General features: G+C 44.5%; 1 protein-coding gene across 8 annotated transcripts in view; it reads right to left on the reverse strand.

Annotated features, from left to right (window-relative positions):
• The window catches only part of Syne2 (spectrin repeat containing nuclear envelope protein 2), a 309,215-nt gene that overhangs the window by 266,129 nt on the left and 24,996 nt on the right, over window positions 1-18,090 (reverse strand). For all 8 annotated transcript variants that reach the window (XM_076921989.1, XM_076921988.1, XM_076921985.1 and 5 more), the window contains exon 2: window positions 5,177-5,303. In XM_076921989.1, the coding sequence (XP_076778104.1) occupies window positions 5,177-5,255 (79 nt within the window). In that variant the 5' untranslated portion in view covers window positions 5,256-5,303. The remainder of the gene's footprint in view (window positions 1-5,176; window positions 5,304-18,090) is intronic.

The raw sequence follows: 18,090 nt of genomic DNA on the forward strand, positions 1-18,090 counted from the left end.
CGCAGCCACGCTCAGCTTATGTGGGACCAGGACTTGAGCCTAAGGCTTCATTCATGATTGTATTTTACCTACTGAACTGCATCCCAGACCCAATCCGACATTTTTGTTTTGTTTTGTTTTGTTTTGTTTTGTTTTGTTTTGTTTGAGACAGGGTTTCTCTGTATAGTCCTGGCTGTCCTGGAACTCACTTTATAGACCAGGCTGGCCTCGAACGCAGAAATCCACCTGCCTCTGCCTCCCAAGTGCTGGGATTAAAGGCATACACCGCCACTGCCCAGCTCTGACTTTTTTTTTTTTTAATAATGAGAGGACCACATAACTCAATCTGCAATATACTGTATAACCGAGATTTTTATCTCTTATTGAAACATCAAAAAATAATGTCTGGACATTTCTAGTCCTACTCTGAATTTACATGATAGACATCAAAATTAAGATGGTGACCCTGTACAGTTAAACACTGAACGTACCATAAGGATGATTACCTCAGAGTATCAGTCTCTTCTGCCTGACATCTGCAGGCAGAAGCACACCAGATGCCACGATTCACAAAGGTGCTCAGCCCATTTCCGTATCCGTCCTCAGTGCCTAACCTCTGCACACAGCTGGCTCTTCACATCTACCAAGTAAAACTTAGATACTACAGGGCTGGTGAGGTAGCTCAGGGGATAATGGCTCTGGAGTACTGATCCAGCAGCAGGGATCAGATTTCTGTACCTAGCCCTAGAGCTACCTGGGAGCAGAAGACGTTTTTTAATCTTTTATAATATGTCACCTAAATGATAACAGTGCTAAACAAAACATTCAAACATTGTCTGAGATGGCAAAGTAACCGAGCTGAACTTGTGTTCACACAGGCCCATAATGTCAGCTAAGCACTCAGCAGCACCTGGGCCAGGCCACAGGAAAGTGACGCCCTCTCATGGTGGTTTGTGTAACAAAATACGGCTCCTTCCTAGTTCTCTGGCTAATTAAGAAGATCCTGTAGCTGGACTCTGTTTTTCTAAAGCATTAACCTACCCTATTTGTAAAAACAAAATGATTATATAGTGTCCTTTGGCAGTCCACGTGTTCTATCTGCTAGTTCAACATGAAATAATTAAATGATCTGGGGAAACGTTCAAAAGGGTTCAGTCTTGGCCACAACTCCCTTTGGAATTTCTCAAAGGCAGCTGGGCGAGCAACACAGTGGCAGAGCCAGGGCTTTGCCTGAGCAAGGGCTTAGGTTCAACCTCTAGTAAAAAGTATTTAATCAGAAGAATTCTCATGATTGAGCCAGCCTAGGCAGCCAGCATCCCTCACAGTGGAGTCAGTGAACAGCATCCACACACACCACTCCTTCCTACCCCTAGACATCTCTTCCCCTTGCAAGACAGAAACAGCAAAACGCATCTCAAGCTGAGCACGATGGCACATGCCTTTCGAGCCAGCGCTGGGAGGCAGAGGGGCGTGAACCTCGGTGAACTCAAGGTATGTTCTACACAGCAAGTTCTAGGCTAGCCAGGCCTGCATAACGAGACCTCGTCAAAAAACAAAATCAAAGAAAAAAAAAAAAAAACAGAAAATGTCTTCAAAAATTAAGCCAACTCCTGTTATCCCAGCACTCCCAAACCTGTCAGGAGAAGCCAGCTTGCTCTATACAGTGAGCTCTAGGACAGACACAGGGAGCCACATGGGGTGGGGGGTGGGGGGAGATAAAGAGGATGGAAGGGAAGGAAGAAGAGGGGAGGGAAGGAAGAAAGAAAGGAGAAAGCAAGGAAGAAAGGAAGGAAGGAAGGAAGGAAGGAAGGAAGGAAGGAGATGAAAGGAAGAAAGGAAGGGAGAGAAGGGAGGGAAGGGAAGGAGGGAAGAAAAGGAGGGAGGGTGGCAGGCAGGCAGGTGCTCACTCCTTACCACCCTTCTATGAGTCACCGCACTTCTGCATGGATATTTAATTTTTCTTAAGTGCACTACTCCATCAGGACATGACCACAATCTCCTTGCCTTAAAGAAGGGCTTGTGTGTCTTCCAATAAGATGATGTAGCCTCATCGTAACCTAATCAGGCCATTCTACTGGTTATCCTGTCTCTATCTGCCTGACACAGGTTATAAATGAAGAGGGGGAAAAAAACACACATCCTTGTAAACGGCACCTAGCACCCCCATGTTACACAGAATCCCTTCCGTCTTCCCTGTAAAGTGCCAGCAAACACAAAAATACTAGGCTGTTTACATCATGATTAAAACCAAATACTTACTTTAAAAAGCTTTAAATATTACTATTACTGTACGTGTGTACATGTGCCATGACACACGTGTGGAGGATTCAACGGACAACTTAATGGAGTCAGTCCTCTCCTGGCAGAGATCACTGACGCTCAGGTCACTGGGCTTGCTCTGCAATTGCCTGTAACCACTGAGACCTCTTATCATCCCCTCAAATGCTTTCTAAGACTTGGACCGCTCCTGCTCTCTTGTTCTCTTGCTCTTGCCTTCCGCTCCCGTTCTCTCCCGTTCCCTTCTTCCCCCTCTCCACATGCTCATGGCCGGCCTCTACTTCTCTACTTCCTCTCCCTCTCCCTCTCCCTCTCCCTCTCCCTCTCCCTCTCCCTCTCCCTCTCCCTCTCCCTCTCCCTCTCCCTCTCCCTCTCCCTCTCCCTCTCCCTCTCCCTCTCCCTCTCCCTCTCCTCCCCCTCCCCCCTGCCTTTCTCTATCTCTACTACTCTCTTAACTCCCCTCCCCATGCCCTGAATAAACTCTATTCTATACTAAAAAAAGTAAGACTTGGACCAATAGCCTTCAGCTGTGTTGTACTTTATAAAAATAATTCTGTCTACCATTTTTCCCCCAAGCATGCAATAATTCTTCTGTGATACCGAAACTGTCTTCACAGGTATATACAAGCTCTTCCTTCTTTGACCTGCCTTCCCCTCTTCCTTTATCAGTTTGGCGAGAAGAGCCATCTCAAACCTGCAAACAACATGGAGTCTAGCCTCGGGATAGAATTCATTCCATTGCATGGCTTTCATTCTGCGTGGGCCGTCTAGGCACAGAGCACATGTTTTGAGTGTCCCTGGTTAATGTGAGCAGATCTTGGCCAGTGTTAGGTTGATGATACTATGCTGTCACCCCACCTTGTCCTACCCATGGAGCAAAGCATGCACACCTTCTACATACATCACACAAGTGCATCATTCAGAGAACATGGGCATTGCTTCCCCTTGCTAAATGGCCCATTCTAGAAAACATATACCATAGAGTTTCTGAGGAATTTGATAATTATTTTAAGCACCTTAGGAACCTGAAATCCCCTTCCACAACCTAGTGTAAATTTTGCTATGGAACAGAGTAAGTCTCCAATTTAAAAGCAGCTATGAAACAACCTTGAGCAGAATCCCCTCTGGTGGTTTGTTCTTTAGCACAGCAGAGGGGTGAAGTACAAAAGCCAGGGGTAAATCACAACTCAGCTGCTCGACAGCTTGGGGACTCTGGTGAAGTCTTTCCAAGCTCAGCACTCGAGTTAGGGCAAAATGTAACACTGTGCAAAGCACGGGGAAGCTGCGGCCTCTATCTAACCCCCAGGAAGCTCTTCTGTGGCAAGGAAATGCTATGAAGTGTAATAAACACAAATCTGCAAGGTCCCGGAGAGATAAAAGGGGATGGAAGAGGAGGAAGGGCCTATGTCAGGCTAGCAGAGCGGCTATATATTATATTATGAATATATAAAAAGAAATAGTATTTACTGAGCTGCTACTATGTGGCAAGCAACTATGATAATCCCTTTGTGTAACCGGATTGTCAATCTCCAGCACAGCTGCAGCTGGAATCTGTTGCAGCTGTGCTAGAGACAAATTTGGAATCTGGAAATGAGGACACAAAGGGCAAATGATAAAACCCCTCAACTAGATCCAGAGACTCACGAAGCCACAGGGCCAGCATGAGACATGAGATGGCAGACCCTATCTCACAGCCTAAGACTACCTCCTAGCAAATAAATATCTCTTATTATCTCTATACTAATCTCTATACTAATTAAAATCGTTATTTTTTTGTCTTGGGTTTTATTTGGAACAGGGTCTGGCTAAATAGTCCATGCTAACCTATAATCTTCCAGCTTCTGCCTCCTTCTGTCAGCTTTACTTATGTGTACCGCTGTGCCCAGCATACAATTTTATTTTTAAAAATCCGCGCCACAGAGATACAGTCTATTCCAATAGCTATAAATCTATATCTGGATGAAGCTAATTATTAAAAACAGTTTCAAAGAGAGAACATTTGAACCAGGCACAGTAGGACATGCCTCCCAGCACTCAATGGGGAAAGGCTGGGAGAGCAAGAATTTGAGGCTAGCCTGGCCTACATAGTTCTTGTCTCAAAAAATAAAATAAATTTAAAAGGAAGGTTATCAGAAAGTCATTTTAGAATCTTTACCAAAAATAAACTCAAAACCTGTAGTTTCTATACAGTGTCTTAATTGTTGACTTCATAGCCAGGCAGTAGTAATGCATGCCTTTAAATCCCAGCACTCAGCAGGCAGAAGCAGGTGGATCTGAGTCTGAGGCCACCCTGGTCTATAGAATAAGTTCCAGGACAATCAGAGCTACACATAGAATCCCTGTTTTGGGGGGAATATATATATATCAATCATAAAGAGCCTCACTTCTATACTAGCTAGCTACAACACCAAGACTTATCAATAAAGATGGATAGTTCACTAGCTAATGAATTCTCAAATGAATAACAGCTATACAGCTAAGTGCGACAGGAAGCCCTCCCTTTTGAAAAGACTAATTGTGGATTACATATGGGATTCACATGACTGAAACGTCACCCATCCACGGTATCACTGCTGTTCCCACCTATGAAGATAAAATAAAGATGCGAGTCTCAAAGCTGCTGTGAAAAAAAAAAAATCACAAAATAAGTGGAAATAATGCCAAGCAAACCATGGCCTGCTTTTATATTTAGATCACAAATAAAATACACACACACACATACACACACACACACACACACACAAAACCAAAGATGACCAGTTCTTTCCAGGAATCCTTAGAAGCAGAGAACTGCACTAAGACACTCTAATACTGCTTCTTCTCCAGATGGAAAAAACAGACAGGTTTTCAAAACCACAGGAGGCAGAGAAACCCATGAGGCTCAGAGAGGATTCCCATTTCCTTTCAAGTGTGAATTTACCTTGCAGTGAAAAGTGCAGGTCATCAATGCCCAAGAAACCCTGTCCATCTTCCGTGGGAGGCACAGGACTAGCGGCCATTCTTTGCCTCAGTGGAGATTAGACCACGTCCATCTCAATTGAAGTGAACTGAAAGCAGAAAGAGATAAAATGTTCGTTAATAAGTCTGCAGCTCAGCAAGTCTGGTAAACATGCAGGAAACGGCACAAGCCAAATCTACCCTCTCAAAGAGCAGAGGCTCTCAAGGAGGGCTTCCTTCGTCCATGAAGAACAAAGTGACCACACTTCTTTGAATCATCATCTGAACTGCCCTGTGACCAATCCAGGCTCTTTGGAGCTGCTGGCAGAACTCCAAAAGAACTGGCCTCATGGGTGACATGCAAGTTATAAAAAAGAAAGCTACACACTTCAAATCCAGAATGAGGCATCTAGTAATGTAGCTAAAGAAAGTCAACATTCACTGCTGTCTTTGGCCTTCAGCTCACAAGAGTTCTCTTTTTAAAAAATTGTTAATTCCCTCTGTTCTTTCTCGGTTCCATAAATGGCCACTTACTGCAAACAATTAAGACCGGAGTCTGCACAGCCTGCAAAGCGAAACTAAAAACACAAACACATCAGAGTGACTATTTTGATGACTGGAATAATATTATTTTCCTAAGGATTTCTTCTTCTATATGTCTCTTTTAGCTCCACCTTGAGTCATTCTTTCTGAGATTTGAAATAGGGCCTGATATATCGTCTAAGTAGGTATTCTATCACCGAGCTTCTTCCCCTACTGAAGGAATTCTCCCAATAAAAGTAACTCATAACCCATAACCCTTTAAAAAGAAAAAACAAACAAACGGTTGTTTCATATGCATGGGAGTCACGGTCAACTTCTGCAGGCTGACAATGAAAGATAGGCTCTCTCACAGAGATCACTAAATAACCAAAATCAAACTGACCAAACAGAAAACATAAATATGCTTCTGTGAGAAAGGAAGTGATGTGAAAGCTTCCATTAGAATCTGCATAGTGGAGCCCAGGAGCAGAGTTTGTACCTACCATAGAGATGTCCTGGGCGCAACCCCCAAGACTATAAAGAAAGGAAGACTCTGTGTTCTAAATATATGCAAAATCCTCTAACTTTGATACATGTTAGCATTTCATTTTTTTATGAGAAAATGCTGGAGGAAGAACTAAAAAAAGAAAAATAGTGAGTCCGAGGCTAGCAGCTCATCGGTCATATTAACTATTAAGCAGCCTAAAATATGCAAAGGGCAGGAATCGTCACACGGTTCCAAACCCTCTTTCCGTCCTTTCTTTGCCAGTGTTTGTTATCCTGCTGTAATATTCTCTCTCTCTCTCTCTCTCTCTCTCTCTCTCTCTCTCTCTCTCTCTCTCTCTCTCTCTCTCTCACTGTGTTAAAGATTTTACCTAACAAATACACTGTTAATAATTGATCTGTTTTTTTTTCTTGGTTGATATCAGTCAGGAACAACCTGTGGTTACCACGATGCTCTACTGAGTTGGTCCAGATTAACAAAAGGAAACACTGTTCATTAGTTCTCAAGGACCTGGACCCTGATAGCCACAGTGGCGCAGGTATCCCGAGCCCTGTCACACAGCAAGGCCCTACCTCCACTACTCCTTCTCACATCCTAGGGCCCCTAAGGCCCAAGTGCTATTTTATTTTAACAATAAAAAAAGTAAATTCTAAATGAATTTCCTGTGGTGACCACTGTTTCATGTCAGGTCTATTTTGTTTTAAAAGGAAGAAGGAATAACAGTGGTGCATGCCTTTAATCCCAGCACTCAGGAGGCAGAGCCAGGTGGATGTCTGTGAGTTCGAGGCCAGACTGGTCTACAGAGCTAGTTCTAGGACGGCCAAGGCTACACAGAGAAACCCCTGTCTCGAAAACAAAAAAGAATACAATAGCACCCACGTTTTATCTGACACAGACATAGGCATTGCTTGCACCCACATTTTGGCAGTTATTATCTGACACAGAAATAGGCATTGCTTAAAGCAGTTTGCATATAACATTCTTTCCTTTCCTACTGACCAGTACCACAGGTGTGAGGCAGAGATTTAAATCCCCGAGACTATTCATAAAAGAGAATAATGAGCCTTCTTCGGGGGCATTACAAAAACTTGGGTTAAAAAATTAACATGGTGGCATTAAAGCTTCTACAGAGCAGTGTGGAATGCCTTTAAGAGTCACACAGACTTACAGGACAATGGCGGTGCACACCTTTAATCCCAGCACCCGGAAGGCAGAGGCTGGCAGACCTCTGTGAGTTCAAGGCCAACAGGATCTAAAAATCGAATTCTAGGACAGCAAGAGCTGTTGCACAGAGAAGCCCCGTCTCGAAACACCAAAACCAAACCAAACCAAAACAAAACAAAACAAAAAGCCACGTAAGCCGGTAGCCACACTGTTATAAGTAACACAAGTTATTTTTAAATGACTGTGATCAGCTTGTGCAATATATTTCCGAATGCCTGTGGTCGTTCTAAAACCTCAAAACATGAATAAAGTTCCCCTTTTAAAGGAAATCTTGGCCTTTACTCTGGATTACAAAGGCTAGAATGTCTTCAACTAAAGAAATGAGATGTTCAAAGAATCATACACGTGGGTTATATGTTTTTCATTGTTGCTTAGATTGTTAGGTTATCAAGTGATAAGTGTTTATTTCTACTACAATAAAGATGATTTTTAATTTCATGAAACTGAACTGTTGTATAGTTCATTGTCCATTCTGATGTCCACACGGGATCAACCCTGTCCATATGCATGTAATGAGAATATGCATATAAGAGAAATAACATTGAGAAAATCACAAGGTGGGGTGGTGGCTGTCAGCAGAAACAGACAGATCCCTGGAGCTCGGATACTGGCCATTTTGGTTGGTGAACTCCAGATTCAAAGACAGATCTGTCTCAAAAATAAATTCGAAAAAAAGATAGAAGACGTTTGTATCAACGTCTGGTGTACACACACACACACACACACACACACACACACACACACACCCTCAAAGCTTGTCAAATTTTTCTAGAAAATATTGCCCAAAACCTTTCTATTATCTAAGGGACTTTTATTTTCTCATTATTAGATAACTTCCTAACAATTGTGTCAGAGTAACAGAAATGGAGAAGTCTGAATGTCCACTGTGAGGCTGAGGCAGCTAGCCCATCTTCATGGATGTCTTAGCTCAGGATGGGGGGTGGGGGGGTCGGGGGGTGGAGGCAGGTTTCCAGATGAATGGTGACTGAGATGCTAAGGCTCCTATTTCCCCAAGGCTCCTATTCCCATTCTCCAGGTATCTGTGATCCTCCCAGGAACTGGCTACTCTCAGCTACTGACCTTTATTAAATTAGCTATGGCCAAACATTGCTGACACAATAGTAGTAAGTTTCTTCATTTTTTTTCTATTAACTTTTGGGTTGGTCAGTTGGTTTTGAGACAGGGTCTCATGATATAGCCCCGTCTGGCTTGGAACTTAATTTGTTGACCAGGCTGACCTTGAAGTTGCAGCAATCCTCCCGCCTCTGCCTGTGAAGTGCTGGGATTACAGGCACACGCAATTGTAGCCGGCCATTTTCTTTCCTGTTAATGCTCCTAGTTACTTTAAACTGTAGTCATCATTCGACCAGAAGGAGCCAGTCCAAGTTTCCAGAGCAAATATTATCTCCTCCCAGGGACTTTATTGTCATGACAACCAAAGGAGACTAGAGGATCAACCCTAGCCATGCGCTAGATTCTCAAAAAATAGGTCATGGTGCCCAGGTTAGGGTCTGCTGGACTAGGATTTCACAACAAAGTGTCAGTTGCCACCCATGCCAACAATGTTCCTGCACCAACAGTGCCCCTGCTCCAATAGTGCCAACTGTCCCTGCACCAACAATGGCCCCGCTTCAACAGTGGCCCTGACCCAACAGTGGCCCTGACCCAACTGTGCTCCTGAACACCCACTTATCCAAGATTAGAGCATGCCAGGGAGTGCCACCACTTCCCTAACTGCCTCCCATTGGCCTTGACCATGGCCCAGATCTCTGAAATGCAGTAACGCTGCAAAAATGATAAAGTGTTCTGTACACTTGGTGACCGCAATTCTAAAAAATGCTTGAAACCAACAACTTATAAAATAAGGAGAATTTACTAAGGACTATTAGACACTGGGCAGTATACAAACTATTACAAACTGTGATTTTTGTCCTTAGGCTTGATATTAGGGATTAAACCCAGGGCCCTGTTTGCAGCACTTCTTAAGTTAGCAGTAAAGATTACAAACTAGTCACAACAGTGAAAGTAAAGAGAAAAATAAGAACTTAAGGACTCGATGTAGGGAATCAGCACTGATGGCAAAAGCTCCCACAAATGCTGGGTAATTCCACTCCCTAAGTCACCTAAAGCAGTCAAAATCCAGACTCAGAGAGCTAAATATCGGCTACTAAGGGCTGGGGGGGGGGCGGGGGGGTGGAGGGGTCAGAAGTGAGCGATTCCAATGCCTTGAAATCGGTTCAGTGGTAGAGAGAGTCGGTTTTGTAAGACAGGTTCTAGAGCTGAGTATGGTGGGTGATGGTCACACACAAACAGGTATGTGCTTCACGCCACTGGAGTGTGTTCATTTAGAAACTTATGATGGAGGCCAGGCGTGGTGACACAAGTCCTTAACCTCAGTACTCAGAGGCAGCACTGGTGGAGCTCTGAGTTCAAGGCCAACCCAATCTACAGAGTGGGTTCCAGGACAGCCAGGGCTACACAGAGAAACCATGTCTCAAAAACAAAACGAAACAAAATAACAACCAAAAGAATGTTATGATAAACTTGGTTACTAAATTTCTAAGCGAAACTTTCCCAGTCTATATCATACTGTAATATAAATCAGGTGCTGGGTAAGGAAACACCATTTCTGGATGGGAAACACTACAGTAAAAATATATGTCCTGTGCATTCGCTCTCAGGAGCAAAATGTGAAAGCAAAACATGGAGAAGGGCTGGGAGTATGACCAAACAGAACCCTGAGGAGAGAAACAGGCTGGGGCTCAAACACAGGAGAAAGAAAAGAAAACTCCCAGGATGCACAGGGAGTGCTCTGAAGAAAAGTGTGCAGTGGGGGTTAGGGGAGCAGGGGGGATTAGGAAGGAGGGAAGAATAACTACACAGAATGAAGTCGGACACTCCTGATTGGCTGAAGAACTTCAGAGACTAGAAGGACTGCAGGAGAGAGTTAGCGACCTCAACAAGCAGGCTCAGAGCAGTTCCGCCACAGGCCCTCAGAAACTTCGCTTTAAAATTCTTAAATTATTTTTAATTGTGTCTGTGTGTGTAAGCACACGCACGCAAACAAGCGCGGGTGCCCTCGCAGAGGCCAGAGACATGGGACGGATCTAGAGATGAAATACAGGTGGCTGAAAACCATACAAAGTGAGCGCTGGAAACCAGACTCTGGTCCTCTGGAGGAGCAGCACGTGATCTTAACTGCTGAGCCATCTCTCCACCAGATCTCCAGCCTCTCCCTTCAGCCCTTTCTGTAGCCTCCTCTTTCCAGCTTTCTCTCAGAAACCTTTAAGAAGGGTACTCCCCCATCCCCCATCCATTCCAGGAAGACTTTACCACTTGCAAACCTATTCACAGAGGTCAGAGTAGTTCTAAAGGAGAGCTGGGTGAAGGGGCCTGGCATGAGATGGCCTTATTTATCTCAGAAAAAAATAAGCAGCAGGAGGGAAGTCATCTCTGGGGAGCAGGGGCTACATGGGTAGCGGACAGTGCCTGAGAAACCAACGGTGGGGAACAGGAACCAACAAGCCAGAGATGTAGACAGGGCTGGGAAAGCAGCTACAGGCCAGAGCAGCACTGGCTGCATGTGGTTTCCCCCAGCACCTTGAAGCCACGGTATGCGCTGGTACCCTCAGTCCCAAAAAAAGTGCTAGCCCAGACCCAGAGCTGAAATATGAATAGCAGCTGTTCTTGACCTGATAAGACTCCGCGCCAGCCAAAAAGATTCCTCTGAAATCCTACATAGATGTGAGGGCCTCAGTGTTCATGACAGAACTGTTCAGAGCAGCAAAAGTGGATACAATCAATCCTGTTGCCAGAAGAATGAGTACCCTGACTCATACAGGGAAGCCTATTCCACAGCTCAACTGAGCAACCAATGGCAGCAGAGAAATACAGCATATGAAAATCATCCCAGGGCACTGAGGAGAAAGTCATTTTTACATTTATTCATTTTTTTTTTTACAGGGAGGAATACATGTGGAGGTCAGAAGACAACTACGGGAATGGGCGGTTGGTGCCCACCCCCCCCCCCCATCACATAGCCCTCTGGGGTAAAACCCAGGTTATCAAACCTGGAGGTAAGCTCCTTCGCCTGCTGAGGCATTTCATTTATCAGCCCTGGAGATAAAGTCTCAGCACACATATACAGTAAAGGAACAGGGAAGCGAAGCCCATCAGAGTGGAGGGTGAGAGAGAGAACAATCTCACAGCAGCTACAGAGTTAATTTTGCTAACATCTAGACAGTTCCTTACGGGCATTAAAAAGCACTTGTAATTTTTCTTTAACATTGGAATTAAAACAGAATTAACCATCATTTACACCTTTTCTTTTTTTCTTTCCTTTTTCTTTCTCTTTGGTTTTCAACATAGGGTTTTCCTGTGTAGCCCTGGCTATCCTAGAACTCACTACGTAGACCAGGCTGACCTCAAACTCAGAGATCTGCCTACCTCTGCCTCGCGAGTGCTGGAATTAAAGGTGTGTGTGGCCACCACCAGCCATTCCCACTTTTTCATAGCATAGAAGGCATCTGAGGTGAGAGTGGGAAGCCACGGTTGAGAGCACTTGAGCAAGAGCTGGAAGGTTTGGCTTTCATTCCACCTTCACTGCTGACCAGGGGCCCTATGCCAGCCTCGACTCTCAGATCCCGGTTCTTCAACTGTGACAAGAGAATAATGATTCTGTCTGGGCCAGCACACAGACTTTCAGGTTCCTGCCAAAGAGTCCAACTCAAAGTTCACCCCTGCACACTTGGAAACACTGGTGTATAAGCAGCCCCATTTGCGGAGGAGTGGCTGGAACACTCAGTCTGGCCACTCCTAACCGCTGTTCTCCCAGCCGCCCAGGAGCACAATTAAAGGGCTTTGCAACAAGATAAAGAGGGAGGGATGGAGGGAGGGATGTGGAAAGGGTTGGGGGAAGAAAGAGAGAAAGGAAAAGAGGGAGAGGGTGCTGGATAGTGCACAAACATCTTCCTGGGTGTTTTTTAGGCAAGATGTCTAGTTCTACTTGTAGTGATACCTCCTTAGAGTCTGGTGATTTTAAAGGGGAACCTTGGACCCAAGCGATTCTGGGTGGAAGAAAGAAAGAAACCAAGGGAGGAAGTGGGAGTCATCCTTCTGGTTTGTGGTCCGAGTTTCCTAGGGCCAGCAGCATGCTTCAGCACAGACTAAGTGTGCACGCTGCCAAGCCTGATGACCTACGTTTGATCCCCAGAACCCACAAGGTGGAAGAGAACTGACTCCCACAAGTGCTTCTGGCCCTCACCTGGGCACCACGGCACGTGTTCAGGCATACCCAGATAAATAAAAATGTTAATGTAAAATGGCTGCATGTACAACTGGCCCGGTTCTAGAGAAAAGAGAGAAGTATAGGAAAATATAGAGCCTTTTACTGTGATTAAAACAATATTTTCCCCAAATGGCCAAGTAACACACTACACCAGCACAGGGAAACACAGCTTTTTGTTTGTGGGTGTCTGTGTGGGTGTGAGCGAGTGAGCGTGGCTAATATTGGGGGTCTTCCACAATTACAATCCAACATACTTTTAAAAATATATTTATTCTTTGAAAACTCTCTATGTGTACATAATTATTTTGATTACATTTTCCCCATTCCACTCTTACCCCTCTTAGATGCCCACTAAACTTTTTTCAGGTAAGGTATATATATGTATTATGTTCATGTGTATCATGTGTATATGTGTGAAAAAGAGAGAAAGAGAGAATGGTGCTGATTTGGCCAGACTGACTGACTAGCAAGCCCCGGGACCGCCCTACCTCTGCCTCCCAGCACTGGAATTAGAGGAGCATTCCCAGCCTTTTAGGTGGATGCTAGGGGTGGGACACAGGTCTTCAGGTTTGCAGGCCAAGCACTTTACCAGCTGAGTCCCCACCCCCACACAAGCATTTTTTACACACTTCTGTTGTATCGACTCTCCCTGCTGACGAGGATTCATTATCCTTAAAAAATTCCAGACACTAGTCTCTCCAAGACATTTAAAAGAAATATTTCTAAAATTGAAATGTTTGACATCAAATAGCAGCCAGAAATATGTTGGGTGTTAAAATGAGAAGCTCATTCCTGACATATACCATTTGGCTAGAAAAATATTTGCCCGTTTTAATGACAGCTGCAAGCATAGCCCTACACTCAGAAATTACTTCCTTATTACTCGGCAGAGGCAGAGTGTCGTGTGCCTTCCTTTTGGCCGGCACTACTGGAAGGGTCCCAAAGCCCATTGCTTTCTTTGACACAAACACTGGCGGCGACTACATGGGACCCACTCTTTCTGTCACCATGTCCCTTACACAGAAAAAAAAAAAAAAAAACTAGAAAAAGCAACCTTTTTCAGAGGAGGTTGTCTTATAATGACCACTTTGGCCCTAGATGGTATATACATGAGAGACAAGGGAACCAGAATATGGCACCCCAAAACTATCCTCTTTGGAATAAACCAAAGTGAACAACCAATACAGGAAAAAGCTTTAAAATCAGAACATGTTGCCCTTCTGCAAGGGCAGTTTGATTTACAAGGACCCTCCAGAGAGACGGCTCAGCAGTTCAGAGCACTGACTGGATCAGAGGGTCCAGCCCCAGTTCCTGGCACCCACAAGGTGGCTCACAACCATCTGTACCTCCAGTTCTAAAGACCTAACAGCCTCTTCTGACTTCCACTGGCACCGGGAACCCACTTGACGCGCGCACACACGTAACTCAGGTAAAACACTCATATACATAAGAACAATAAATCTTTGAAAAACTTTAAAAGTACATTTCTATGTCTAAAGGTGACTCTCTTCTCTGTTCCAGAAAGAGTATTCTGATTGGCTCTTGATGGTGGTTAGACTTTAACCACCTTGTATACAGAACACAGTCCCTTTACCATCCCTAACTGCCTCCCTTTCTCCTGTGCCTAGCTAGCCTCTTCCTGCATTTTGTCATCTTCTGGAGAGCAGGCCTTTGATCCTCACCTACTTTTGTACAGAACTTCTCTGCATATCTAAGAAATTCAATCAAACCCTTTTCTCTTGTTAATTCCCAGCCTAAAGGTGGGCCCAAAGTCACTGGATCCTGAGAGGGCAGATGGGAACTGGTTAATTTAAAAGTTTACTGAAGGGATGGAAAGATGGCTCAGTGGTTAAGTGTAGGAAGTTGGTCTAGCGCTGTTACATATTCAGATGTTAAATACTGGCCCCCAAGATCTGGTTGCCCCCCCCCCCCCAGTGAGGAGATCCTCATAGACACCAAATGATACTATGTAAACCTTGATCTGATTGGTTAATAGATGCCTGCCTGGGTTGAGCAGAAGAAAGGGGGGCAGGGCAAAAGTTCTTGTATAAATTATTATAATATTTATATAACATTTTCATTATTTATATAGATATGTGTGTGTGTGTGTGTGTGTGTGTGTGTGTGTGTGTGTGTGTACACATATATATCTCCCAGCCTTTAATCCCAGCTCTTGAGAGACAGGGAAGGGCAGATCTGAGTTCAAGGCCAGCCTGGTCTACAAACCAAGTTCCAGACCAGCCAGGAAGGTACAGTGAGTCTCCGACTCACAAAAAAGAAAAACAACCAACAACAACCAAAACTTTCGAACAGCGCTTCTTAACCTTCCTAAGGCTGTGGCCCTTTGATACAGTTCCTCATGTTGTGGTGACCCCCTCACTATAAAATTGTTGCTACTTCATAACTGTGATTTTGCTACTGTTATGAAACATAATGTAAATATATGATATGCAGAGTATCTAATACGAGACCCCCCCCCCAAAGGAGTCTCCACCCACAGATTGAGAACCGCTGCTTTAGAGGTTCGCCGGTATGGTGCTCCCCTGTAATCCCAGCATCTGACAAGCAGCAGGATCAATAGTTCAAGAGCAGCCTTGGCTACACAGGAAGTCTGATGACATCCTGGGCTACATGAGAACCTAAATACAAACAAAACCACTTAGAGTTAACCACTCTCGCACGCTTTTCATCCACTGAAATTAAAGAGCCAGGATGTGGTGGCGCACACCTTTAGTCCCAGAACTCAGGAGGCAAGGGCAGGAGATGGCTATGAGTTCAAAGCCAGCCTGGTCTACAGAGTGAGTTCCAGGACAGCCAAGGCTATACACAGAAAAACCCTGTCTCAAAAAAAAAAAAAAAAAAAAAAAAAAAAAGGGGCGGGGGGGGCGGGCGGAAACTAAACAAAGAAAATGTAGGAAGATGTTTACTTCTATTAAAAAAAAAATCAGAGGTGGGCCCCAAGCCTGACAATCTTTATTCCATACCCAGTACATTAGTGAAACAAAATATTTTAAATAAAATAAAGAGAAGAAAATACTTCCTAAAAAATGGGGTTTATGGTTAACAGAACAAAATTGTACTGGCAAGATGACACAAAATAAATACATGTAATTCTTTTTATTTTTATTTTGTATGAGTGTATGAAAAGTCCATTCAGCTAGAGACTTAACTTGCTGGGAACTAGGACGCCCTTAATGACGGCCACAAATGCAGCAATCCTTTGCTCAGTGCTGAACTCTTGTGTGGCTGCTTCGTTCTAACCAAAGAACAGATAGTTCTCTTTCAGTGTGTGTGAAATGCATGCTGGTAGAGGAAGGGCAGAGAAGTGCCTGTCCTTTCTTTCTTGTTCATATGGATAAACTAAAGTTCCCTCGTTTGGCTCCAGCCTTGGAAGGTGACCTCTGGGAGCCCACTTCCTGCTCAGCAGAGTTACCCATGTTACTGTCTATATCAAATAGGCTTTCCACCTTCCCAGTTCCATCCCGGGACCAGCCAGTCTAGGTTAATTCTTAGAGGAGATGAGTCTCCTTCCCCAGTCTGAGAGTGGAACACATGGATAAGGGGGGGAAAAAAGACATGCCTTAATCTGAACTGGGGGCATGGTTACACATGCAAAGGCAGGTGGATCTCTGAGAGTTCTAGGCCAGCCTGGTCTAAGTATCAAGTATCAGAATCATCATCGTCGTCGTCATCACCACCACCACCTTCACACTACCTGTACCCTCTTCTGGCCTGCAGATGTACTTGCAGGCAGAATGCTGTATAAATAATAAATACATAAATCTTTAAATAATAATAATAATTTCACTTGACGGGGGTTTCTCAACATCTTTTGCTATTGAGACAAATTAACTCCAGCTCAAGGTTGGAGGGATAACTGCTGGCTCTTGCTTTCCCACAGTACCCAGAATTCCTGGGGCAGCAACCTGACTATAAATTCCTCTGTATCTTTCAGGTACAAACCAGACTCTCTTATGTGTCCAGAGTGTCGGGCTTGCAGGGCATCATCCTATTAGACCTCATGCAGCCAAGGATAACTAGGAATATATGCCCAAGACAAAATCCCGTGTGTGCTTAAAACATTATGAGATTTGTTTGTGTTTTCCCCGCCGACATACACCCCCATAATGCAGTCGGATATCTCTCAGAGCTTGCACTTCATAGAGGACAATGTCACGCTGCAATGACAAAGGGTGACAGGCCTGCCACTGAGCACCTCCCCATCAGACTGTGCTGTGCTCTCCCACCCTACTTCTGTCATTCCAATGAACAAGGAACCATACTTCTCTGAGCTGTCTGTCACTTCTCAGTATGACGTCAGAACTCGCATTCCTCCTAGAAGGAAGATCATCACTAAAGCCCTGTGGCGTGCAGTTGTAGGCAAACACGGCTTTTTTTTTTTTTTTTTTTTTTTTTTAAAGTTTGTCATCCTACAATGCTCTTATCTTTACTTATCTTATCTTATCTTTACTGCTTCACAAAGGGTCTTCAAGAGCAGGAAGCAAAACCCAGGGAGAGTGGCATCAGAAGATGCTAGCCCACATTTCTATATAATCAGCCAATCCCTGTTCCCAACACAATCTCCTACCCTAGTGAGCAGACCAGTCAGAAGGCTGCAGGACCCTCGGGTTATATGGGTGTATCAAGTACAGGCCAAGGAGACCCAGACTCACCAGAGCAGAGTCACAGTCTTGTTACCACATTTCATCCCACCCACTCATTACTCAAAGAACACCACCCATGCTAGCAGCCCAAGAAGAAGTCACACCTGAGGCAGAGTCACGAAACACCAGACACAAAGGTGGGTGAGATACACAGGTAGATACAGACACTCCTTACAGAAGAATTAAGATGTCCCTGTCTCCCACCCTCCAAAACTAAACAAACTCTACACAGTGCCTTTTCTTTTTAAAGCTCTTGCTTGCTGCTGGGGTTTTTCTTTTTCTTTTTCTTTTTCTTTTTACATTTATGTGTATGAGTATTTTGCCTGCATGTGTCTGTGTGTACCACATGTGTGCCTGGTACCCTCAGAGGTCAAAAAAGTACATCAGATTCTGGGGAAATGGAGTTACAGCCAGCTGTGAGCCACCATGTGAATGCTTTGAACCCAAACCAGGTCCCCTGCAAGAGCAACATATGTTCTAGCCTCCCAGCCTGCTCTCCAACCCCACATACTGGCTTTGTTGTGAGACAGGGTCTCAAGCTGACTTTGAGAACCTGCTATGTAGCAGAGGTTGACCGTAAACGAACTCCCAACCAGCCGGCCTCCAGGAATCACAAGCACCCACACAATGCTTGATCTCCCTCAGTAACTTTTTGGGTTTTGTTTTATGAGACAGGGTCTCACTCCTGGAGACAG

The sequence above is a fragment of the Arvicanthis niloticus genome, chromosome 23, assembly GCF_011762505.2.
Source record: "Arvicanthis niloticus isolate mArvNil1 chromosome 23, mArvNil1.pat.X, whole genome shotgun sequence".
NCBI lineage: Eukaryota > Metazoa > Chordata > Mammalia > Rodentia > Muridae > Arvicanthis > Arvicanthis niloticus.